At 45.1% G+C, this 26674-nt stretch overlaps 1 protein-coding gene across 1 annotated transcript in view; it reads right to left on the reverse strand.

Moving 5' to 3' along the window:
* Positions 1-25429, reverse strand: part of Arhgap21 (Rho GTPase activating protein 21) — a 123518-nt gene extending 98089 nt beyond the window's left edge. The window contains exon 1 of the mRNA NM_001191693.1: positions 25355-25429. Coding sequence (NP_001178622.1) covers positions 25355-25429 — 75 coding nt within the window. The remainder of the gene's footprint in view (positions 1-25354) is intronic.
* Positions 25430-26674: the final 1245 nt, after the last annotated feature.

The following is a 26674-nucleotide window of genomic DNA, read 5'->3' on the forward strand; positions in this document are numbered from 1 at the left end:
TTCTTGGACACAGGTTAGTTTCAATGGTGAAATCGAGGGAACCAAGAGCTGTCCTAAGTTTACGATAAATCAGAAGTTGCACACAGGAAGCCTGGAGCCACATCTGCCCACCAGATGTGTTTGCTTCAGATCCTACTGTTTTGATATTTTTTGATAAGTCATCAATGTTTAAAACGTAAGACAAGTTCACATGCAAATCTAAAATTTTAGCTTTTTAAAAAATAAAGTATCTTGAGGGGCTGTAGAGACGGCTCAGAAGGTAAGAGCACTCATTGCTGGGTTCAGTTCCCAGCACCAACACAGTGGCTCACAGCCACCCGCCTCTAGTTCCAGAGACTTCAATCCCCTCTTGTGGTCTGGGCCAGCACCAGCTATGCGTATCATACACATGAACACACACAAGCAGTATCTGTCAACACCAGGTCCTGCACAGGAGCTGTCTCCTAGAGCTCGCTCTCCCGCTGAAGAGAGAGTATCTAATAACTGCCTCTGTGCAGGTCTCTCCACTTTTTAATCTCAGCCTGGCCTTGGCTGCTGATCCTCCTGCCTCTGCATCCAAGTGCTGGGATTACAAATGTGTGCCGTCACAACCAACTGGTCTCCTTCCGAACTTCAACTGCCTGGCCTCAGGGGTACTACATCTGTGGCTTCCGTTAAATATATGTGAGTAGTGGCATCAATATCACCGAAGATGGCGTCCTGGGCCATCTTACTTAGGCTCTATTCTACAAGACATGCTACTAGCTAAATGGCCTTCTGTCAGGTGGAAGCCACAGGGAAAGGCGACTCTGGTAACACCAGCAACACTCGGGCCAAGGCTCACACCAAGCACTCAGGATCAGTAGCTGCACCAAGGCACCCTGAAGCATCTAAGATCAGTTAACACTCCTCTGGGGTTCAGACCTCACACAGCGAAGTTTCTCGGTAAGACCATGGGGCTTCGGGATAGTTGTGAAGCACGTAGGACTCGCAGAGCTCAGAGTTCAGCTTTGCGGGGCTCCCGGTATCATGAATTTTAAATGTTAAGATAATTGCAGTATCTATCTTCTTTTAGTCTTTGAGTAGCCCATGTAAAACCCATATTTTTATGGTAATGCAAATCCATTAGAGAGAGTAACGGAAAGTGCAATGAGGGATCAATCTTAACCTGGAAGGAACAGACACCAAATGACCTTCTCTCTCTCTCTCATTTCTCTCGTCTACCATCCATGCTAAACTATGACACTATTCTCTAGACCAAAAAAAAAAAAAAAGGACATACAGAGAAGAACTGAGATGTGAAGATCCTGCTTGGGGCTAATGTCAAGTCTTTCTGTCTAGGAAGTTTGTGTCTGGTCTGTGCAAGAATTGAGACATGGCTGGGCGTGGCTGGGCTTTCTGGGTTAGAAAAGCCAAGCCATTAGGCTGAGCATGTACAACATGATTTACGACTTAATGAAGAGGCCTCTACCTGATAACAGTGCTGATGGGGTTGCGCAGAGAAAGGCTTGCTTCTTAGCGAGCACTCAAGAACAGATAGCTAGTCTAAAAAATATGCCCAGCAAGTTTTCTGTACTACAAAACAATGGTTTTCATGAAAACCTGGCTCGGAACATGAAAAGCTCAGAAGGGAACTCCATCCAGTACCATCATGGAAGAAATCCAGAACCATATTTTATTGTAAATAAATGCTTGCTTAAGGCCTCTCATTCCAGACTCATTCCAGACTCCTGCTTGCTACCTTGTTAACACAATCTTAAGCCCCTCGGAAAAGCTGTGAACCTGCCTTCTTTTACAACTGTACTGTCTTCTCATTTGTTAGTCTTAAGTTAAGGAATTCCGTCCCAATTTCCCTCCCCCACAACCTAATGCTCCACAAACCGCACTGGCTGTGCTACTTCAGCTAACGGCAGTGTTTAAGAATAAGGCTGACCATCAGATTTACCATATGCCATGTTAAAACAACTAATTAACCCAAAAGTAACAGATGATGACTGTAGCAAAAGGCAATGTTCTCCTCTCAAGCATTTCACTCAGCCCCACAGTTACAGCAGTCTCAAATTAAAAAGCAAAACTATGTATCCAGACAAACCTGGCCACTCCAAGCACAGTAGAGATTGCAGAGTAAACTCCAATTGTGGTTCATCATGCAGTCCAGCAGCCTGAACTGGGCCATGTCTGCCTAGAGCGCAGCCTTCATCCTCTGACTCAGCTTTTGTCAGCAAGCAGCACTCCCTCTGCAGTCAAGGGCTCACCGAGGCTCTTCCCCTCCCTTTCCTGTCTGAGCAGCATCAGGAGCCGCCAAGCTGCATCACCGTCCCAAACACTAGGATACTGTTACATCATGCAGCAGAGCCTGTCGCACAGCAATCTTAGTCTGCATTTAGCATCACTTTGGTCGTTTAACGATTGTTGTTCTCTGCTTTGGGGGAATTATGAGCTGTCATTTACTTAAGTCAATAAAAGCACAGCTTAGGAAAGTGGTACAACAAACTAACCATACTATCCACATCCCGAGGCAAACCAATTCCACCACAGGTATTGATGTGTTTACTCAGTCCAAAGGGGGCCAGAGCCCCCTCCTCCTCAATATCTCAGCAGCGCCGCACATGCTAACACCCTTCATCTCTCTCACCCCACGTGTAGCACATCTCCGCTGTGTGTAATACTTCTGAAACTCCTTGCCTAGCAAGAGGCCAGGTAGGAGGTGGGAAAAGTGTGGGTCCAAGTTGAATAGGCCCAGCCTCCTCAATGGCTGCCTGCTAGAAGTGCAACAAGGAGCAAACGGTTTAACCTTTGAACTCCGACTCATTCATTTGTAAATGGCTAACACCTGCATGGGCCTTTTAGCATGAACAATTATAACAAGATTAAAACAGAACACCCAATCATTCCTATAACATTCCTGAGACTGGCTCCCCTTCTTATCTAAGTTAGAATGCTCTCCTTGACCCACTTTCTCCCTTCTTGTGCTCTCCCTAGATGATGTCATTCTCCAGGCTCATGACTATGAATTACTTCCAACCCTCTCCAATGCCACCCTTTCTCCCAAGCTCCAATTTGCATGACTGAACCCTTGCGAAGCATGGGTACCTAGATGCCTAGCACTACATGCCCCAAATAGGGCCCATTATCTTCCCTCTCCCAACCTCCTGGCCCCAGCAATCCCCTAATCTGCATAACGACAGCACAATTCAAGCCCTTGGTTACCAAAGCAGAGCAGCCATCCTGAGCCCCTTCTCTCTACCCAGCTAGCTACCAAGTCTGACGTCTCTAAAGCAGTCCCTTTCTTACTACATGGCCTCCTCCTAAATGAGACTGTCTTCTCCCAGGTTGGCCTCCCCACCACTCTGTCACTCCTCTACAATCCTGCTCCACAGGATTAACAAAAGGATATTTTAAACCAGTTACTCATAGGGACTACACAGGGTACCTCACTTCCTCCACCACTTTCTGTCAGGATCCCGCACTGCTTCTCAAAGTATGTTCCCACTCGTTCTATAGGACATGGGATGCAAGCTAGAGCTGGGTTAAAACGATCACCAATTGGTCCGATAAGCTTCCTTCCAACCTACGACAACTCAGAAATGAGATGATAAAACTCCAAAGAAGACAAAGAAACAAAATCAGAGGTAGTCAGTAAGCTGGGGGAGGTACAAGAGAATGTGGGGATCCTGAAAATACAACACAGTCCCTTAGGAAACTCAGAGAGGCAGAAAAGAGTATATACACGGAGATAATTTGTCATGCTTTCCTGAAATAAAGGCACATGAAAGGGAGAGGGAAGCCCCAGCACAGCCATCACTATGATGGTGACACTGCAGCCACTGTGGTGCGGAATGAGCAATGGTGCCATGGCCCTTGGGTGTGAGCCTTGGTCCCCTCCTGGTAGTGCCGTTTGGAGAGGCTGTGAAGGCTGTGAGGGGGATTCTGGCTGGAAGAATACAGCTGTGAGAGTCTGGACCCCTGCCCCACTTCCTGTCTGCTTTCTGCTTGGTGTTGTAAATGAAAGACAAAAACCTCTCAGCGTCTGCTCTGGCTGTCTGCTGCCACACTTCTTCCACCATCATGGGCTCCCTGCCATGAACTGCAAACAGAAATAAATTCTTCCTTCCGTATGTTGACTTTGTTTTGTTTGTTCGTTCGTTCGTTCATTCATTCATTCATTCATTCATACATTAAGAGTTTCTCTGTGTAGTCTCGGCTGTCATTCATTCATTCATTCATTCATACATTAAGAGTTTCTCTGTGTAGTCTCGGCTGTCCTGGAACTCACTCTGTAGAGCAGGCTGGCCTTGAACTCTTGAGATTCCTTCCCCCTGCCTCTGCCTCCCGAGTGCTACCACTGCCCGGCCTGTAAGTCAACTTTGACCTCGGTGTTTTACCACAGCAATGAAAAGTAACCAACAAAGCTACCTTTAGTAACAGAGGCAGAAAGAGCAAAGAACTTATGGAAATAAAATTAAACGGCCATCTGACTTTTCTGCAACAAACCTTTATGCCAAAAACCAAGTCTGCAGCATCAGATTTAAGGTATCTAAGGAATTAAGAAAATGAGTCCAGGACAACTGCAGCTTTCGTTGTCATATCCAGAAAAACTCATGAGAACCCCAGGAATCTCATATCCTAAGACAGAAACTATCAGAAAACAAACTAGAAGATCAAAATGACTAAAGCAAGCAGGCGTGGTGACTCACGTCTTAGAGGGAGAACGACTCCCAGGCCAGCCTGGGCTACAGATTAAACTGCAGGCCAGTGTTGGCTACAAAGTAGGACCCTGTGTCAAAACAAAACACTACAGCAGCAAGGGTGTGGGAAACAGACGGACCCGCGACACTTAGGTATTTGAGAATCAACACTAAAAGACTGTTAAAGAAGCAAGTGGAGCGGTGTGGCTCCTGACAGTTCGACAGAGCAGATTCAGTAGAGCTAAGAAAACAGGAGGGGTGGTAGAGAAAGAGTGAGGAAAGTCTGTAACTTCTCAGTGATTACATTCTCTAGGCACCACTACTTTCTTTCTAGATTACTGTGTATGTTGTTTGGGATAAAAGTAAATCCCTAGGGATCAAGGGAAATGGAATGTAATACCAAAGATGTTAAAGGAAAACAAACTGCCAGGCGTGGCCCTGCATGCCTTTAATCCCAGCACACAAGACACAGAGGCAGGAGGATCTCTGTGAGTGGGGATCTTGTAGTGAGTTTCAAGATAGTCAGGACTACACAGGGAAACCCTTTGTGGACAACACCACCACCCTCCAAACCCTGGATTCAAAAGGAAATAGTGTGACTCATACAGTATCATTATCTTAAAAACAGACAGCAAATGGGTCTGTGATGTTGTAACACGACTACAGCAATATCATTACCACTGTCCGAGTTCAGAGAGAAATAAAAGGGAAATCAAAGTACAGGGAGCTTTGCGAGACCTATGTGCTGACATCTGCCAGTTAAGGAGGACTCAACTAGCAGATGATACCTACACACGCACATTATCTCTAAGGTAATCAATACTTAGAAGAAAAAAAAAAGGAAAAACAAAAGAAAAGTCATAAACTATCATGTGACTAATAGCTAGGTTTCCTAGAACATCAGTCGATGTGTATCTATAATTACATATTGACTAGCCTAAATTCCAAACAGCCCTGAAAGTGAAAATACACACCACACTGGTAGTAAAACCTGACCAGGGCCGACCAGAGCCTCTAGTCTACGTCTATCCCAGGAAGAGCAAATACTCACACAGCCACAAGACCAAGTGTGCAGCACCTGCCACTTGTATGAAACTGAAAGAGGGAAGGGTCTAGGTAAGGGGTCCCAGCCTGTGCAGACAATACTAAAATAAGGTAGAGTCTGAGGGAGAGACAGCGCAAAGGCAAAAGGCAGAGAAGCACGACCATTCACCCTGGACTGGGAAAGTATTCTCTACCTGGGGTCAGTGAGGACAAAAGAGCAGTGGAATCCAAGGCAACTTGAATAAAGTGGGGTTTGTGTCCATGGCAGCACATGAGAGAGGGACAGCACAATGAACATGAACAGACACGATGGATTTCGGATGTGTCCTGAGTTCAAGGAACTACAGCTCGAGCACACGCTGCACAGAGTGGAGAGTTCTAGGGACCTTTAATCCTACCGCAAGTTGGTTTAGGTCCAGTTCAAAACATGGTTACCAATTTACCACTCTAACAAAACGAGGAAAATCAAACAGCTATAAATCCGCATGACCTTGGCCACATTTGCTAAGCCCGCTGGACCCCAGTTTCCACATCCTGAAAATGCACGCAGTGACACATCCCTGAATGGTGTGAGGACTGAGTGCGAGTGTTGGATACTCTCTTCAGCACTACAAAATGATCTAAAATGCTCTCTGTCTCAAGGCGAACTTCTAGGAAACAGGTACAAAGAACTACCCAGTGCCCTGACACTAAACACACATTAGAGCTAACAAATGTCAACAGCATACACGCCTACTGCACAGCAGGAAGGAGATATTGAACGGTTGTGAAATGCTCCAAACCGAAAACAGGTGCGATTACGGACTGCGTGCTAGAGAGCAGACCAACTACACTTTGCTGTGCATGTATACATTTACAGGAACCAAAATGTCCTAAGCTGTATGGTTGGTTACCAGCCCCTATGCCCGTATCGACCTCTGCGGACACGAACTCACTAAGGGCTGTCGAGGCAGCTTATTGGATAAGATGCTTCCCACTCCTACCAGAGGAGGCCTTGAGTTTATGCACCCACAGTGGGTAGCTCACGGCTGTCCATAACTCCAGTTGCCCTCTTCTGGCCTTAACGCCCACACACACATGACATACGCTCAGAGACACACAAGACACATACATTTTTAAAGTTCTTAGAATTATAATCTGCTCTATCTGTGTCTTTACCTACAGGCAGTGCGATCTGACATCACATCCTCCTAAGAGTTTAAGTGGCTTGGCAGACAAACCTTAAACATTGCGCATGACTAATCAGGTAGAAATAAATTTGTGTTTATGACTGTGCCTGTTCCCTTTGCAGAAAAGTGAGATAGCCACCTACCCTGAGTCCCCAGCAGATTCCAGGCCATAAAGCAGTCATGAAAAGGGATGGGCAGAAACCAGGCTAAGTAAATGAAGAGAGACCAGAATTGATTAAAGTACTTAAAATGGAAGGATCTCTGATTTAACGCACTAAACAGGAAAACCTTTGGAAGCTACTACCACTAATGTCACAGCTCCTCAGCCCTCCAAACACTCCGCTTGTGAGAGGGAGCACTAATGTCACAGCTCCTCAGCCCTCCAAACACTCCGCTTGTGAGAGGGAGCACTAATGTCACAGCTCCTCAGCCCTCCAAACACTCCGCTTGTGAGAGGGACCACTAATGTCACAGCTCCTCAGCCCTCCAAACACTCCGCTTGTGAGAGGGACCACTAATGTCACAGCTCCTCAGCCCTCCAAACACTCCGCTTGTGAGAGGGACCACTAATGTCACAGCTCCTCAGCCCTCCAAACACTCCGCTTGTGAGAGGGACCACTAATGTCACAGCTCCTCAGCCCTCCAAACACTCCGCTTGTGAGAGGGACCACTAATGTCACAGCTCCTCAGCCCTCCAAACACTCCGCTTGTGAGAGGGACCACTAATGTCACAGCTCCTCAGCCCTCCAAACACTCCGCTTGTGAGAGGGAGCACTAATGTCACAGCTCCTCAGCCCTCCAAACACTCCGCTTGTGAGAGGGAGCACTAATGTCACAGCTCCTCAGCCCTCCAAACACTCCGCTTGTGAGAGGGACCACTAATGTCACAGCTCCTCAGCCCTCCAAACACTCCGCTTGTGAGAGGGAGCACTAATGTCACAGCTCCTCAGCCCTCCAAACACTCCGCTTGTGAGAGGGACCACTAATGTCACAGCTCCTCAGCCCTCCAAACACTCCGCTTGTGAGAGGGAGCACTAATGTCACAGCTCCTCAGCCCTCCAAACACTCCGCTTGTGAGAGGGAGCAGATGACACAGGCTGACTCAGAAAAAGAATCCCACTTGTCTCCTGCTAACCAGACCCTAGGTGTTTTCAAAAAGTCAGATACTGGATGCAGACTCCAGGAGATTCCTTGCATGGTGCTCCTGTGAGCCAAAAACAGGTCTGAGCTGGAACGGAACGCAGCAAAGACTTGTTCAAACACTCAGCCTGTCCTGCATCATCACTGGAAGACCTGACAGTGTACAATCTCATCTGGAACTTAATATATGTATTACTGACTATCTTACCAGGAGTTCTCCGCCATAATTTTTGTTTATTACAGACATTAGTCATTATCCCACATTTGCCCCTGTCTTCTTGTCCTCTCTGCTTGCAACTGTCACCAGTTTTACTCTTGGAAGAATACAGGAAATCAAACAGATACTTATGTCCACAACGGCACTATTCACAGCCTCCTAAGGAACCGTAAACAAGCCAGTGCATTAAAAACTACGGTATGTTCCTACAGCAGGATGCTGCTCACCATAAAAGGAGATGGAGTTCTAACCTATGCAGCGTGGGTGAAGCACAAAAGCACTGTGCTAAGTGAAGTAAGCCAGGGAACAGACCAATTGTATGACTGTGTGGATGTACCTAAGATAGAGGCCACCAAGGGCTGGGGTCAAGAACACACTGACAGAGACAGAGTGACAGTTCACTGTGATGAAAATCCCTGGAAGGAGACAGAGATGCTTATACAGCATTATGAACATGCTTAATATACCAAGATGTGTGCCAAGTTAGTGCGGTCTCTTTTTAAAGCTGAACGCCTCTGTGTCCGTACAGGCGGAGGACAATCTATCGGAGCACAAATAGCCTCTAAGGGGTTGCACACACCTCCTGGAGAAAACTGACTCTACCTTTCCCAACAGTCATCAATTACCAAGGGATAGGAGTTCATGAGCCCCTCCCCAGCCACAGCGCACCGGAAGTTGGGAGGGAAAGGGAGTTGGGGGTGGGGAGAGATGAGATGCACCGGAGGAGAGGGAATGCATGATGCCTCCGATCAAAACGCATTACATGCATGCATGAATATTACCTAAGTTTAAAACTAAACAGTTCTATCTTAAGTTTTAGGAACCCGAACCACTAAAACGCACAGCAAAGCAAAGATTACAAAATAGGCTTCTTTCCTACAAAGACTCCAGCACTGTAGATAGCACGTAAGCAGAATAGCTGACAGATTAATTCCCATCTTTACAAACTATAGTCAGAGCTTATTTACTTATTTCCACCTCCAAAACATTGTTAATCGTGTGTGTGTGTGTGTGTGTGTGTGTGTGTGTGTGTGTGTGTATCAGGATTTTTTTTACAACTAAACCACCTATAGCATATGTAATTTTCAATTGTTGTACGGTTTCACTATGTTTTTTAAATATGACTGCAATTAAGGAAATTAAAAAAAAAAAAAAAACTTTCTTGAGAAAGCCAAAGCTTGGTAAATTTCGCCAAACTATTAGGACATGAGAAGCTGGTTGGGATACAGGAAATACAAATTAAGTACAGGTTTAACTGCAGTTTCCTGAGAGCCAAAATTCCAACAATGAATCCAAGTCTATGTGAGTGCATGCGAGGAAAGTTAGTGCCCATGTACAGGCTGACCTCAAATGGACAGGAAATCAAGGAAGATACTTTCAACATTGAGGCAGGGTCTCTCCCTTGACCCCAGAGCTCCTTGATTGGGCTGGCTTAGCTAGCCAGCTTGCTCCCATAATCACAAGTGTCTGCTGACTCCTGAGAACTATGAATACAGGTTCTGGCCACCATGCCCATCCAGCATTTACACAATTGTATGCTGGGGGCAGGGTGGGGGTGGGGCTATCCAAAACCATCGTCATACTTGCATGGCAAGTGCTTTACCCACTGTGCCATCTCTCACCCTAACATTTACTGCTTTAGTTGAGTATATACAGTTCCATGTAAGTCCCTGAGCCCGTAATCTGATTTTCCATGCACCCAAGTCTCTCCTCACATACACACACACAAGATGCAAAGCATTCGTACTACCCCAGAAGTTTCCTGTGTGCATGCTAGTGATGCCCTGGCACAAAAGCAAGCTCTGTGTTCGATCACCATGCGATAGTTCTGCGATCGCAATGCTGGGCCCTTCTGTCTGTCTGTCTGTCTGTCTGTCTGCCTGTCTGTCTGCTTCTTCTGCTCAGGATAGTTTCATATCCACCCCCTCTTTGCTTTCTGACCACACCACAATGCTTTATTTATTTTCCTACTGATGCAGAGGTGAACTGCTTCCAGTTTTTTGTGAGCAAACATTTATGGACACTCCTGGAGGCATCCATTTCACTCCTCTTGGGGCATTACCTTGGAATGGAAAGTCTGGATCACATAGTGCATTTCCGATGAATTGTAAGGGGCTACCAAGACTTTGGTCTAAGGGTGCTGTTTAAAGAGCAGCCAGCACTGTATCAGAGCTTGTAACAGCTAGGATTTTATGTGGCCAAGCTCTTCTCTTTTCAAATATGTTTTGCTGAGGTGTAACTCACAGAACAAAATGTACCCATCAAATGCACAACTGACCTCGGCAAGCTCATGTATACGCACAACCAACATTACTTAGTACACAAGGCCTTCGCGCCTCAGCAGTCAGTGCTCTTCCACATGACCACCAACAGTATGTTCTCTATCACTTGAGAGTATTTCCTCCAGGACTAGGATTTCCTAGAGAGGAAATGCATATTATATATACTCTTTCAGTTCTGGCTTCTCTTGCCTGAGATGCCTCCGAGGCCGGAAGATGGTGTATACCTAATCCACACTCAGGAGGGAGAGGCAGGCAGATCTCCAAGTTTGAGGCCAGTCTGGTCTATAAGAGTGACTTCCAAGAAAGCCAGGGCTACCCAGGGCTACCCAGACAAACCCTCAGTTGAAAAACCAAGAAAAAGAAAAAGGAGACGCATCTATGTAGTGGCAAGCATCAGTAACTTATTCTAAGTGGGGAATAGTAGTCTACCTCAAATTTGAAGATGTTATTTGTTACAAATATAAACAGCTAAAAAGAGACATGGTACTGCATGCCCATAAATTCAGATTTTGAGAGGCTGAGGCAGAAGGACTGTCTTAAATTCAAGGCTATCCTGGGCTGTGTAGCAAGCAGTAGGCTAGCTAGGACTACTACCCAGCAAGACTCTATCTCAAAAATAACAAAAATAATAAGCTTGAAAGGTGGGCTGGGGCTGCAGGATGGCTCTGCAGCTAAGAGCACTGGCTGCTTTTCCAGAGGTCCTGAGTTCAAATCCCAGCAACCACATGGTGACTCACAACCATCTGTAATGAGATCGGATACCTTCTTCTGGTGTGTCTGAAGACAGCTACAGTGTACTTATATATAATAAATAAGTAAATCTTAAAAAAAAAAAAAAAAAAAAAGCAAGGTGGGCTGCATAGTGAATGAATGCCTGACTTTCTGATAGCTGCCACAATGTTCTCCTCCACAGCTGTGTCATCGTGTGAGCTACAATGTATCAGAGCTCACTTGTTCCTTCCCCACCAATACTTGGTGTTCTGACATCTAATTCTGGCCATTCTCTAACGGGAGATGGTGGTACCCAACAAGTGAAAAGTTTACATTTTATGGGTGCATAGTTGCTAACACAAAATCCCTTATTTCTATGGAATAGTAATGAATAATTGGAAAATGAAACTTAAAAGTAATAGCAGTATTATTTTAATGCTTCAAAGCAGACCCAAACTGAGAAGTTCCCACTAATTGCTCTATCAGTCAATTGGGTGCAGTTAAAAAACAATCACAGCAGCAAATGTTATTGTGACAAAGAATAGCTAATGCTCCAGACTAATGTGCTCCCTAACCACTGATAATGATGAACACGTGGGCATATGCCTTTCCTTTATCTTGTCTTGTGGAGTTCGGTTATTGCCCATTTTTAAGCGAGGCTGTCTTATCTTGAGTCCTGAGAGTTTATACACAGCCTCTGGACAAAACCCCATCATCCAACACATATTTTGCCAACCTCTCCCCATGTCTGGTTTAAGAAAGAATGCCATTTTCACCATGGCATCTTACAAGAACAGAAGATTACATTTTTGGTAAAACAGAAATTGTCGCTATTTTCCTCTTCTACTTAGTACTATCTGTGCCATTTCCCAGAAACCTTTGCCAGTTTTACTGCCTTACTGCAGCTTCATAACCAGCTTTGGCATTCACATTAGTGATCAACGTTGGATTAACTTTTCTGTCCAGCGAGACAAAACAAAACATTTTTCTATATGTATTTCCACTTGTTGAAAACACTACTCCCAACTGGCTATTGGCTTTCGTTCTTGCACATGGCAGTTGTACATTAATTCAATACTGTCTTGACTTTCACGGCCTTTAGTCAGTATGACACTCTAAGTCGTCTAACTTCATAGTTTTCCAGTATAGCTTTAGTAACTGCGTGTCCTTTGCATTCCCACATCTGTTTTAGTCAGAGTGTTTAGTTCTCTTTAAAAAAAAAAAAAAAAAAAAAAGGCCAGGCAGCGTAGCACAAAGCTTTAGTCCCAGCCCTTGGGAGGCAGAGGCAAGCGGGTCTCAGTGAGTTCAGCTTAGCTTACATAGTAAGTGTCATAGGACAGACAGGCCTAGTCTCAGAAAACAAACAAACAACAGGAACAGCCAAACGCCTGCTAGATTTAACTGGAGCTAAACTGAGCCTTGAGCTGACTCTCATTTTAGTTTCCTTCAGACGGTGAAGCGATGCTTACTCTGAAGTCTCCTTTTTCAGCTACTGCCAGTGTACAGAAACAGACCCCTGCATAGCCACTCTGCATCCCAGTTTGACATTGTAACTGCGTAGTGCTAGTGGGAGTTTGAAGGTGCATCCCTTGTGGTTTTCAATGTGCATTCTGCCTGAGACGTGATTATTCCTCTTCTCTTCTTTCTTCTCATTCCTCTGCGGACTTCCACACTGCAGTACGACCCTGAATGTCAACAGTGATTGTCAAAGTACGGCATCTGTTTTCCTTATAGATGTTCTTCTTCATCAGACTTAGTACATGTTGTTATAGTCCTACTTTTTTACTTACTTTCTCAAACATTCCGCATCTACCGAGATGATCATATGAACTCTCCGACTTCATTAATAATTAATTTTTGACAATAAACTTTCATTTCTAGAATAACTCCAACTTATTTCTGGCATATTACCCTCTCACTAGATCTGATCTGCTAATATTCAAAAGGCATTCACATGGCAGACAGCTGTTAATACATTTTTTTCCTTGTTTTTCCCCGGACAGGCTTATACCAGACTCACAAAACAGAGATCAGAAAAGTTGTCTCTGCTTCGATTTTCTTGAGTGTATAATATATATATTATACACATATGTATACATACATGTATATGTAGCATTTGTATGTGATAATATATATATACAACTATACCAATGTACCAAGTGGTCTTAGAATCTTCTGCCTTCTTTCTTTTTTTTTTTTCTTTTTTTTTTTCTTTTTTTTTTTTTTTTTCAGAGCTGGGGACCGAACCCAGGGCCTTGCGCTTGCTAGGCAAGCGCTCTTCCGAGGAGCTAAATCCCCAACCCCATCTTAGAATCTTCTGTTTGGAGAGATTTATAATTTCACACGCAATTACTTTGACACATGGCACTATTACAATTTTTTAATTTCTCCTCGTGTCCATTTCCATGATTTGTCCCTCTTAAGGAACCTGACGATTTCATTTGCCAAGTTCATTGGCATAAACTCATGAAATTCCCTTTTTACTTACACCTGTGCAGGCTCTGAACAACAAACTATTTTATTCATAGTATTGATCATCTATCTTCTCACTTAGTTACTATACCAAATGATTTCTAAAATTCAAGTCCTATTTAGAGACTTAAGGCTTCTATTTAGTCTACAGTCAGTTAAGAGCCAGCTAGAAAAGTCACACCATTTTCCCATCAATGATCGCCTAACACTTCAGCACAGTGTGAAGCACACACGTTCCAACCCTTATGTTTGGAGGAATCATCGGGCTCTCTGAATGGACACACGTATTTTAGGCCCTTAAATAACTGTCTACCTTCTCCTAGAAATATCAGTTAATAATCCAAACACATCGTTTGAATAATCTTCTTAAAAGCCAACGTTAAAGGTAACTGTGATGACTACAGCCATCAAAGGCCGTGGTCAGACTGGCAACAGCAATCAAAGACCAGAGACACATGATTCCCCGACTCTCCCTAAGCCAGGGAGAGACTTGCCCAGAGAGGCACATATCTAGTAGCCACAAGATATGGTTCTATTGACACCATCACCTGGAGAGAGTCTGACTGACATATCCCCAAAACTAAGCTTACGACTTCATTGTGCCTGAACACTGGGCAGCAAAGGCTGGTAGTAGTCACAAATGGTGCGGCTGAAATATTCACACTTCTGAACTATGTGGGTATCTAAGAACTACAACCTTTCTAGACACTATCCCGGGTCTCCTTTTAAACAGCTTCATTTGAAAGTCAACCAGAAAAGCTAGGGTTTTCTATTAATTCTCAGCAGTAAGAGAAATTTGTTCACTACTTCCATCCATCCATCAATATATTCATACCTGCTTTTTACGGTCTCTTGGCAAACAGAGCTGCTGAAAGACTGAGTCTAAGCTAAACTTTGCTTGGGAGAAGAACCACATCCTCCTAGATGCAATCACAGTCAAAGACATCAATTTCTCAAAAGCTCTTAATCCTTAAACATGCTCTCCACGGCTCTCCTTTGAGATGCCTATCAACCCTGATTACATTCTCTCCATTTGTGAGCTGGCCTCACTCTGCCACAGCCTCTTTGTCAGTGGCCAGGCGCTTTCTCCTTCACATTCACTGTTTCAGAAACCACACTTCTTCTTCAGAATTGCAACTGGACACTGCAATCGGTTTGCCTTGTGTGTGCGCCATATTACCGTATGCTGGTCCCTATGAGTCAGACTGAAAGACCAGGCTGATTCAAAGGCAGAATCAGCAGAGCTGCTGGCAGTAAAGGGGGCAGATTTATAGGGGACATTATCTCACTAATGAACACTTTATTACTGAAGATTTATGTTGCAATGATTTCTGTCACTCACAATGTGCATTCACATACAAAGGTGAGAGTGTGTGTGTGCACGTGCGTGTGCGTGTGTGTGTGTCTGTGTGTATGTGCGTGTGTTTGTGCGTGTGTGTGTATGTGTGTGCATGTGTGTGTATGTGTGTGTGTGTGTGCGTGTGTGTGTGCGTGTGTGTGTGTGTGTGTGTGTATACATTCTTTTGCTGAAACTTTTTCTGTTCTTTCTAGAAAATGGTAAAAATGACTGATTACAAATTACTCCAGCAATAGTTTTTTCAATACAGCCTTCTACAAATGAAACTAGGTAAATTACTTTTATAATAAAACTGAAAGGAACAGCTACAGCTGCAGTAAGGCAAAAAGCAGAATTCAACCACTTTAAAATGTTTAAGTTTTGGTTAGGGACAACAGATATTTTTCAAAAATTACACTATCACTCAGCAAGTGCTACATTTTAATGCGTGTTTTGTTTTGTTGCCTTGAACCCTGGAGTTCTACTTATGCTTCTGCCTCAGCTTCCAAGCCAGCTAAAGCTAGAGACGTGCTGTGCACCACCGTGCCTGGCTCTCTGGACGCAGAACTCCCCGTATCTGAAAACAGGCCACTTCAGTAGAGCAACATGATACACGCCTGACTTCAGCAAAAGACGCCACAGTCTCAATCTAACAGTAACTCAGTTCATGGCCACGTAAAACTTCTCAGAAAGGTCTGTGAATGTGATCTAGGGAAGGTCTGTGAATGTGATCTAGGGCACCGCTGCTCTCAAATCTGGGTGAACACTAGGATATCACAAAACCCAGTGAAGAATCAATGGTTCCATGTGACTTCCAGGGACTCTCATTACACTAATGAAGAGATGAGAGACCTGGAGTTCAAAACGTTTACTCAGATGACCCCATCATGCCTGACTGAGGATCCTCCCGAGGCAAGGGTCGCCACTAGAACATTCCTGAAGGTCCTTCCACCTCTGCTGAAGAACAACTTTAACTTCTATTCGTTTCTAATTGGAATAAGCCATCTACTAGAGACCACCTAGTTCTACCTTCACAGACAGAGAAAGCGAATCTTCTGTCAGTTCTAAATTACAGACTGTGAAATTCCCTTCAGCCTGTACCATTTAGGATTCTTATCCTCCATATACAATAAGATCCATTCATAAAGCCTACGAACGTGGGCCTGTGATATGTTATGAAATAACTTTTAAAAATATAGTACAAATGTAAAATTTTAAAAATGAAACAGCAAAAAGAAAAATAGGGGGCAGGGAACCCCTGGAGAGGTGGCTCAGTGGTTAAGAGCACCGACTGCTCTTCCAGAGGTCATGAGTTCAATTCCCAGCAACCACATGGTGGCTCACAACCATCTGTAATGGGATCCGATGCCCTCTTCTGGTGTGTCGGAAGAGAGTGACAGTGTAGTTCACATATATAAAATTAATAAATCATTAAAAACATTCTCGTCATGATCCACTACATTTCACTAAACCAACGTTCTGGCCCATGTGCCATCCTGGAAACAGTCCCGTGAGAAAGCATCAGCACTGCGGTAGAGAGCCTTGTGGGAGTCGGTGGGTCTCAGAGAAGTCCACTACCTCCATGTTCGGTCTCTCTCTGTTTCCTTACTGGGTTTCTGCCCCCTCAAAGACTGAAGAACAAACTGGAATGCCAAGGAGGAAGACTGGGGACATGAGGTAAACCCCTAGCCCTAGCAGTCAGTCCTCATCAGAATCTGCAAGTGTTCACCCGGGGACAGTTGTAAGCTTTTTATTTTCCTGTCTCTGTTTTTCTGTTTCAAACCTGTTGAGACACAAATGGATGGATGGAGGAAGGAACAAATGAATGAACAAATGAATGAATGATGACTGAAGTAAAAAGCAACTTCCTAAAAGCTTCATAAAAAAGGCCTGACTTTAAAATGAGTGCCCCAAGCATTTCCTTCCCTCACCTCACATACAGATCCCTATTATTTCCAGGAGCCAATCAATATTCAGAGCCCAGAAAAGCAAGTAGGTCTCACTGATCAAACTCACCCCGATTACCTTCCATACAGACCCTGACGTACCAGAAGACCTAGCAGAGTCAAACACATTACCTGAAGACCAAGATCATACAGTTAAATGATATCCAGAAGAAACTTCCAAATGTACTAATCCCATCTGATATCTAATAATGACCATGTTATTAAGAATTTAAGCCCTCAGAGCTGGAGAGATGGCTCAGCAGTTAAGAGCAATCGCTGTCCTTCTAAAGGTCCTGAGTTCAATTCCTAGCACCCACACGACAGCCACTGTCTGATGCTGTCTACTGCTGTGCAGATGTACATGCAGACAAAGTACCCATATACGTTAAATATATAAATAAATAAGTCCTTTTAAAAAACAAAATTTTAGCCCTAAGTCCTTATAAACTATGATAAATGCAGGGGGGAAAAAAGCCAGGAAGTCAAAAGACTGTGCTCACTGGGTTAGGAGGAGGACAGAACATGCCTGGCACTAGTCACGGCTGTGCCAGATGTCCATCCACAGCCGAGATAAGCAACAGAGCAAAAGGCAGCAAGTAACCAAGCCAGAATCCAAGCATAACCAACATCAAACAGAAGGCCGGAGAGCAGCCAGCCACTGGGCAAAGTAAACAAAAGTCTTCAACTTAGCCTTCTTTATAGTAATGGACAACAGTTTGCTCTGGTCTGTCTATGTTCCCAAAGATAGATAAATATTCAGAAACGCCGGGTTTAAATTTAAAACCTATTCTTTTACTCCTAACATGACAGGATAGAACTTTTAACATTAACTAGAAAAAAACAAAAAACAAAAAAAAAACAAAAAAACCTTCCCATGTCAAGCTCTGAAGTTATAGCACTGCATATCCATTTGTCTTTCAGATTCTTTTTTTTTTTTTTTTTGGTTCTTTTTTTCGGAGCTGGGGACCGAACCCAGGGCCTTGCGCTTCCTAGGTAAGCGCTCTACCACTGAGCTAAATCCCCAGTCCCCTGTCTTTCAGATTCTTAAAACATTTGTAATCTGTGTGTGAGGTGTGCAGGCGTGAGTGCATCCAAGATGTGCACACTCGGAGGTGAGAGAACATTCTAGAGAATCTGTTCCCACCCTCCACCCTGGCTTACAGGGTCTGAGCTCAGGCTATCAGTGCCTTTACAGAGCCATCTTTCAGGTCCACGCCCGGGTTATTTTGAAAGCCTAATATGCTGTCTTCCATTGCTCCATTGTGACATACACTATTTTGTATAATACTCAATTTGATGAGACGATGGCACTTTGAATTATTTTCATGAAAATAATGCAGAACAGAGGTTTTCTGTGACACACCCATAATGGTGTCAGTCTCTGTGGCCCAACTTGACTGTACTTAGATTCACCAAGGAAGCACACCTCTGGATATGTTAATGAAGACATTCCCAGGAAACTGGAACTGAGGAAGGACTCTAAGAGCTGGACACCGGGGCAGAACCAGAGGCAAGGCTAAGCAGCAGCAGTCATCACTCTCGGCTCCTGAGTGCAGACGCAGTGTAACCAGCACCTTCTGTTCTTTGCACGATGCCTTCCCTGACACGGTGCACCGTATCCTGGTAAACCCCAAGCCAAAATAAACCCCTCCCTCCTGAGGCTCCCTCATGGCAGGTGTCTGGTCACAGAAACTATAAAAGTTACTTAGACAAAGTCTTACTACCCCAAAGATGACATTTATAATAGCTTCACACATTTAATTCCGTAAGGTCGATTAAAAGTAGACGAATACTAGGACGGTCTTTAAGTACAGTAACCTTTCATTTTAGTAATCTAATCACATCAACTAGAAAGAGAAACAAATGCCTACCATATGGTCCTTCTGTAACAGGAAATAGCTGCACTCGGTAACAGCATCTGTGCACCCATCAACACTAGCACTGGCCATCCTGAAGTCAGCAAGCACACTGCTAACATAAGAAGATGGCAAGGCTCTTCACAGCACAGAGAACAAAAGAGACGGTATCACCTTTGGTGCAGACCACCTGACCCGTAGTAGCTCAGATTAAAACCATGAAATCAAAGTAGAGTGGACCTCGAAATATGCTAGAAGAAACGAATGCTGAAGAACACTAATTCTTTATGGAGACGTTTTCTTTGTTGGTGGCTCTTATCTGGTGAAGGATCTGGCTGCATGCATGCATTCCCACCCAGACCCACACGATGCCCGCTTCTGCTACAGCACTATTTATTCTCAGTCCTGGCAGGCTTTGCCTTCATCCTAATGATCTACAAAGAGATTTTGGCAGAGTGGTATTCTGGCTTTGGATTCACGTATGTGGAGAAAGAAACACTTAAAAATAGCGTTATGGTATATCATGACTAGCTAGAATCAATCCCAGGACTTCCCAGAACAAAGCATATGCCTCTGAAAGGCTGTTCACGTACTGCGTTAGTATAGATAAGCTAGAAACCAGAATTTCACAGGACTTATTTTAAAACTCAGGAAACAGCAGTGTGGGGTTAAAAAGAATAAAAAAAAAAAAAATCACCATTTCTATACTGGCATCAAAATTAACAGATGTTAAGATTATCTGGTTACTGTGTTAAAAAATATAAAGTAAATGTCATGTGGTAGACAAGCCTTTCACTAAAGAAACATTGTTCATACAGACACATTGCTTTTTCTTTTTTCTTTTTTTTTTTTTTTTAAGTGCTAGAGCTCAAACCCAGAACCTAGTATGCATGCTAAGTCAAGTCCTCTCACTCTAGGTGCATTACCTTTCGCTAAACCTTCTGCATCCACCACTCTGATTACCATTCCTCTAGTTTGAGAGCAGACCAGTGGTGCAAATTATTTCCTTCATTTGTACTACATATTGTCCTGGTTACTGTAACTTGGTAACCAACTTCCCAAAGGTAAGAAAGATACAAAGGAAAGTAAGTGACTCAAACATCTCAGCACAAATCCTGAAGGAAATGGAAGGGAACTGAAGGCGTGAGGCCTTCTGAAGAACACGGAGCACTTCCTCTTCCGAGGTTAACAGGTATCTGCACATTACGTGCCTTAGAACAAGCTCCCTGACACTGTGGGATTTCTCTTGTCTCCAATCATGTAAGAAATACATTATGACACAAAGAGCACTTGAATGAAACAGCCAAGCTGAGAACATTTACACTCTACACTATCTGCACACACACCCCTCCCTCCAACCCCCAAAAAACCAGAGTAAAACCGTCTAGCTAAGCAGGCCTGCTGGAGGGGGAGATGCTGGGATGATGCTGGGGAAGGAACAGTGGGCAGCCAAGTGCAGGACTGGCACTGTGCACTGAGCAGGGTGTGTGGCAATGTCACTCAGAAGGTGGCCTGTAAACACAAACTGAAGACAAGGGTGAGCCATGAAGTGACCAGGAAGAGCTCGGCACAAGGGGCCAGCAGGTGGGAGGCTTGAAGCTACCCGGTTTGGTTTCTGCCTGCAGAGTAGCAAGAGTCTGGGATAGCCAGTACAGACTGAGGGGAAGAGTAACCGGAAATGAGAGCAGGAAGGTGAAAGGGAAAAGCCCTGAAGGTCACTGAGAGAACTCTGCCCTGTAACTTCTAAGGAAATGAAAGGCCATTAAAGGAATTCGAGTGGAGGAATGACATGATTTGGTTCATGGTCTGCTCTGCGTACACCAGGGAGAATACACCAGCAGAGCAAGCCGAGAAACCCATCGAGCAAATATGCATGCCCTGTATGAGCTAAAGAGAGGTGCCAATCATTCCAGAGCCTGCGAGCAGGGCTACTATGGCTTGTGACCGGCAAGCTCAGAAAGAGCACATGGGGAAGGGGAGCGGGAGGCAGAGAATCAGCAGGTTGGCACCGGAATTGCCTGCTTACTTCCAAGAGCAGATAGATTTTGTGTGCCCAGGTTAGTAGGATGTGGGCATCTGAACTCAAGAGATAAAAGGAAGCCTGACGTGGTGGCCCTGACCCCTGCACTGGAGAGGCTGGGGCAGGAAGATGGTACACTTAAGACCACCCTGGTTCTACAGTAAGAACTTGTTGCAAAAGCAACAGAGAAAAGCAGACTTTCTAGCAAATGCCTGCCATTCCAGAAATTGGGAGGTAGGATGAGGAAGGTCGTAAGTTCAAGGTCACCCTCAGCTATATATCCAGTCTGAGGCAACCCTGGGTCAAAACCAGGGATCGTAGGAGGGGAAGCGATTCAAACTAAGACCTGAGATGTGCACAGGTGAGAGAGTTGAAGAAATCCCACAGTGAAGGGAACAGGATGGAGTAACGAAGATAATGATAGTGGACCAGATCGCAGTGAACAGTCACCGAAACGTAAAGCCTTTCCATGGTATCTGTTCAACAAACACTGAGCATTTATTATGTGTCAAACAGTGTGGAAATAAACATGGTCTGTGCTCTACGGAGGCTGCAGTCCAAAGAAGACAGAGATGACCAGAGTTGTGAGTACTTGTTCCCAATAAAGTACAGTGTATTTTGGACTAACACACTAGGGGCAAGTCAGCAGTCTTAGAGAGCCAGGGCAGACTTCCCCACGAATCACACAGGAGAAAAGCCTGCAGGCTAAGTGAAAATCAGATACAGGGAGAGGAGCAGGGTCTGCACGATGAAGAGACACCTGGGAAGAGATGAAGTCACAGTTCCACAAGCTCAGTTATATAAACTACAGAAAGAAGCAAAGGGTGAGAAAGGAGAAGGTGGCCCGACTACTGGACTCATTGAAGACTGAGCTCTGGCAGGACACAGGGACAAGCTGAGCTTCCAAGACACTCCTATTCCTCAGTGAGACAGTGGCCCACACTCGGGTAGTGGTGGCCTCAATCTGCCATGGAGACCTGACAACTTTAAATAACCAGGAGTAACCACCTACTTCTTGACAGGTAAACAGGCAGTTTGTAAGAGAGCAGGCAGCACGGACAGATAGGTTGGTGTCGGGGCAGCATCTGGAAGGAGTGCATTGCCTGTGGGATGTTCTGAAACATCACTGAGTGCTAAACACAGTACCTACACAGGTCTAGAAGACAGCCACACCATCTGAGTTGGGGCTACAGACTGGGTGCCAATTATACATAAATTAAAGTCATGGGAAAACATGAAATAGAACCTAGGGGGAAAGGTGAGGAATGGTTAAAGGAATAGAAAGAGATTGGCTCTGGCTTAATCCAATATGAAATGGGCAAACAGTAAAAGAACCCTATTTTTAAAAAGACAGACAGATAGACACAGATAAAAGGAAAAACAGAAAGAGCTTGAGAACAAGGGCGTCTGGAAGGGAGCTAAATGAGTACTACTATAAAAGACAACCAAAGCAAGACTTCATGCAGTTTCCTACTCAGAGAAACACCCTGAGTCTTTATAGTATTCCATATTCCATTAATCAATGAGCAAATATTTCTCATCAGCCACGAATACATTACAGTTACAGGATAATCTTAGCTAAAGTAAAAAAAAAAAAAAAAAGATACACAGAGTGAACTAATGAAATTAAGAATAACAGCTAAGTAATATAATATAATATAATATAATAATGAATTGCTAAAATTTTTATTATTGTAGGCTACTGGGGGCTACAGACTAAAAGGTGTAATCAGAAAGCGGGGGCTGGGGGGGGTAGATCAATGAAACTTTTCAGTTTTCTGGTTAAAACAACAACAACAACAAGCTAAACCCTGAAGCCTAAAACTAAGTAATAAGTAAGGGGAAATGATCTTATCACAGAATATTTAAAGGAGTCTGTGTTAAGCAAAATAGCAAGCCAAAGTTACTCAGACACACAAACACACAGACATACATGGTGTTCAGGGTGACTAGAACCATTATTGAAAAACACATCTTTAAAGGGACCCCCAGTGGCTCTTGCCTAGAATCCCAGCACTTGGAAGGTTGACATAGGATGACTGCTATGAGGTTAAGGCCAGCTTGGGCTACATAGCAGGGCCTCTGGGAGGGAGGGAGGGGGAATAACATTTAGATGCATAGAGTAAGTTTGTCTGGACACAACCTGCAGTGTCCTGACTGCATAACGCCAAGACGATTCCCGAATTACCATAATTCTCTAAGTTATGAAAGCTATTGGTTACCTGCTCTTTGCTCTTCCAACACAGTCCTGAGGAAGGGTGCCTACACGAATACACTTATCAACACAAATGGATTACTTAACAGGAACATGAAATCTCCCTTGAAAGCACAGCAACTGACCTTATCCACAGAACACAAAATGAGCTAATTAGACGAGGCACGAAGGAAATGCCAATTCAACTATTAAATTGGTTTCCTCTGTCTCACAAAGTTAGGCATTTTGGTCAATTCACAAACAGCATTACATCCAAGACTTATGTATCTGTCTCCTGATTGAGAATATTCATCAATTTATTATTCGAACACATTCTGGAATACAGCTATTGACTCTTCTTTTGTTCCCTTCCTCTAATGTCGAATGTATTACAGAATACAGTTATTTCCAATGACACTAAAACAAGGTGTTCAATGACAAATATTTATCCATCGAAACTATGGCAACTCCCTTTCTAGCATTCGGAAGGAACCACAATCTGTTCCCAGCATCGGAGAGAAACACACATCACAGCTAACCACAGGCATTAATGGCACGGCCCCCCCCACCCCACCTGCCGGTTTGCAAATGTTTTCTGAAGCACAAAGACTCGAAGACTAGTCTTTAAAACACCAATACACAGTCATTTAATACAAAATCCGAGGACTCTTTAAATGAGCGAAATAAGACAATACTGTTTTTCGCTCTCACCCAGAAATAGCCACACAAGCAAAATGCCCAAATGAAAACACATTTCGGAGCCTTTAAAAATACACATACCGCCACTGTCAATCAAAGCAGTGCGCAGCTAAGTGTAAGCACTGTTTCCTAGACAAGTACAAGATGTGTCTACATTCTCGGTTTGAGAGCAACCCTTAAACAACAACACACACATATATTATCAAATAAACGTTAGCTCTTGCAAACACAATGCGAGCAGCATGCTAATTAAAGTGTTCACAAGACAATGACAAATAGGGCTGTGGGGCCACAGCATACATTATTATGTAACTGCAGTACCCAAGAAGCAATCACCAGGTTGTAGGTAGGTCTTCCAAAAGGCGTCATTATGGTTTACTGTGATCAGAAGATTGTGGTGTCAGACTTAACCACGATTTACCTGCAAGCAGGTGTTTACTGACAGCAAAAAAGTAAAGAACTAGTTCTAGCTGCAAACCTGAAGCTCTGTACAATAAACTGTCCCAACACACAAAAAGCCCCCTCCACCCAAACTTTCTATCCCCAAATGAAGAAAACTGGGAAGCACATTTTTCTGCATGCTTTCCAGACCAAAACTGAAGTGACTCAATGTCCAAGTTCTCATGCTTAGAACTAGCCATGTTCCAAAGACCATGAGGAGAAAATTTACAACAGAGGAAAAGAAATAGTGAGCTCATATGAGGGCTCACTGGAGATGTTGCCATCGCTGGCTGTCGCCTCAATAAAGAGCAACAATGTTCAGTGCCTTTAACAAGCAAATTACAGGAACTATGCAAAACAAAGTAAATGTGACAGAACCACCAGGGACAAAAATTCCACATAAACCAGCTCAAATACAAGGAGAATAAAAGAGAACACCAGCGCGAGGGAGGCCAGAAGTGAATAGATTTTCTACAAATTCTGTTCGGGTAGCTCAAAAAACAATTTTCTTTTTTACAAGTAAATTCTTCCCAGCCAGCTGTTCTCTGAACTTCAGTGAAAGCCACCTACCACCCAGAGCAGTTCACAGAACTGTGCAGCCGTGTAAGGGCCAACTGAGCATAAATAAAAGAGCAGCAAAGCCAGAAGATTTCCAGGAGGTTGGAATTTCAACACCACAGGCGTTTTCCAAGACTGAGCCTAAATTGCCCTTGGGAAGCCTTCGAATCCCACCCAAAGCTGCTATCGGCACCATTAGGAACCAGCATCCCCTCCCATCAGAGTTGAAAACACTGGATTCCAGGTGCACCAAGCGTACCAGCTGCCCTCACCACTGAGGATGTAACACGCGCGGAGTTACACATAAAGCCACCCCCAAGCAGACCGATGTCCAAAACACTGGAGGAAAAATGGATGCTTCTCGGCCAGGCAGGGAAGAATGCTCCCGCTCAAAAGGGTAACCAGGATTCTGGCACGTAAGACAGAGACTTGTTCCTGCTTATTAATCGCTAAAGTCCCTAGAAACAAAAGTAGGCCAGGCTTCACCTCCCTCCTGGTCAACTGGGGCGCTGCCACCAAGCAGCTGACAGACTCAATGGCAGACGACCCTGTACTCTTAGGATGATCCCAGACATAAGCCACCGCCCAGCTAGCTGGCTTACCTCACAGGCGGCTCCACAGGCCTTGAGTTTGTCACCATCTCCCTCAGGCAGACCAGTCCAATGTGTGGCCATCATTTCATTTCAAATTGTAAAGGGACAAATCCTTTGGAGTCCACATTGGAGAGGTACCACCACACACCAAACGGGAAGCAATTCCACAGCAAGTTCTGAGGCGATGCAGGGTTAAGGGCTGGTCAAAAAACATACGAGATAAAGACTTGCGGGAAGCCCCTTCAAATGCCCTCTTCAACAGACTTCATTTCTCCAGACTTAAAGTTCAGGGGCGACAGGTTTCCTTGGCAGGTATGGCGGAGGCCAAGTGCAGAGAGAAGAGGTCCACTTCCAGGCGGTGTTACTCCGAGGCCAGAGAAAAATCAGCTTTCGGAGATCCTTCCTGGAACAGGGAGAAGTTAATGAAGGACATGAACTTTCCCCAGGCGCCGATCTTTAGCCTTGCCACAAGCCCAGACCAAGTTCCCCCTCTCCCACAATCCGAAGAATTAGTCCAAGGTGAACCCTGCAAAGAAAACAATCCTCTCATGCAACATTAAAAAAAAAAAAATAGAAGGGAAACGCCTGAACGTCGGGAAGAGAGAGAGAGAAAGAGAACCAGACCTCAGAACTGCCCCGGTGGCTGTGTCAAACACGCCCGGCTGCTATGAAGCCTTCAAGGAAAAAAAAAAAAAAATCCTGGTTCAAGTGCTGCATTTCCTGGGCAACGCCGAGGCCGTGTGTGCATTCTGCAGCACCCGGATACCTACTCTTAAGCGAAGTTTTCTCCTTACCGGGTTAGACTCGCAGACGCCCTCCAACTCCCCAACAAACAAACAAAAAGCCAGCTCCGACCGGGGCGGGCGTGGGCTCGGCGGCGTCTGCGGCGGCGGCCGCCCGGGCCGCGGGTGACTCCGGCCGCCCGTGGCAGCCTGCCCTGAGCCCCGGCCCGCGCCCCCGAGGAGGCGGCTGTTTTCCTTGGCCCGCGGCGGGGATGGGTGGGGAGGCGTGCGGCTGCGGGTGGGACGCAGCGCCGCTCCCGCTCCGGCTCCCGGGCATGCTTCAGGAGAGCAGCGGCCCCGGCAACTCTCAGCTCCCGGCTGCGGCCCCCACCCCCGACCCCCGCCCCGGCCCCGGCCCCGGCTCGCCCTCCCCGGTGGCCACCTGAAGCAGAGGGGAAAGCGCAGAGCAAACCACCCACCTACCACTATTTCCTCCGCCCCTTCCTGAGGCGGGTCGCCGGCGCGGGTTCCCGGGAAGCGCAGCCCGGGCGCGTGCGGGAAGCGAGGGCTCCGCTCGGCGGCTCGGCCCGCGGCGGGGCGCGCTAGG

The sequence above is a fragment of the Rattus norvegicus genome, chromosome 17, assembly GCF_036323735.1.
Source record: "Rattus norvegicus strain BN/NHsdMcwi chromosome 17, GRCr8, whole genome shotgun sequence".
In the NCBI taxonomy this organism is placed as follows: Eukaryota; Metazoa; Chordata; class Mammalia; order Rodentia; family Muridae; genus Rattus; species Rattus norvegicus.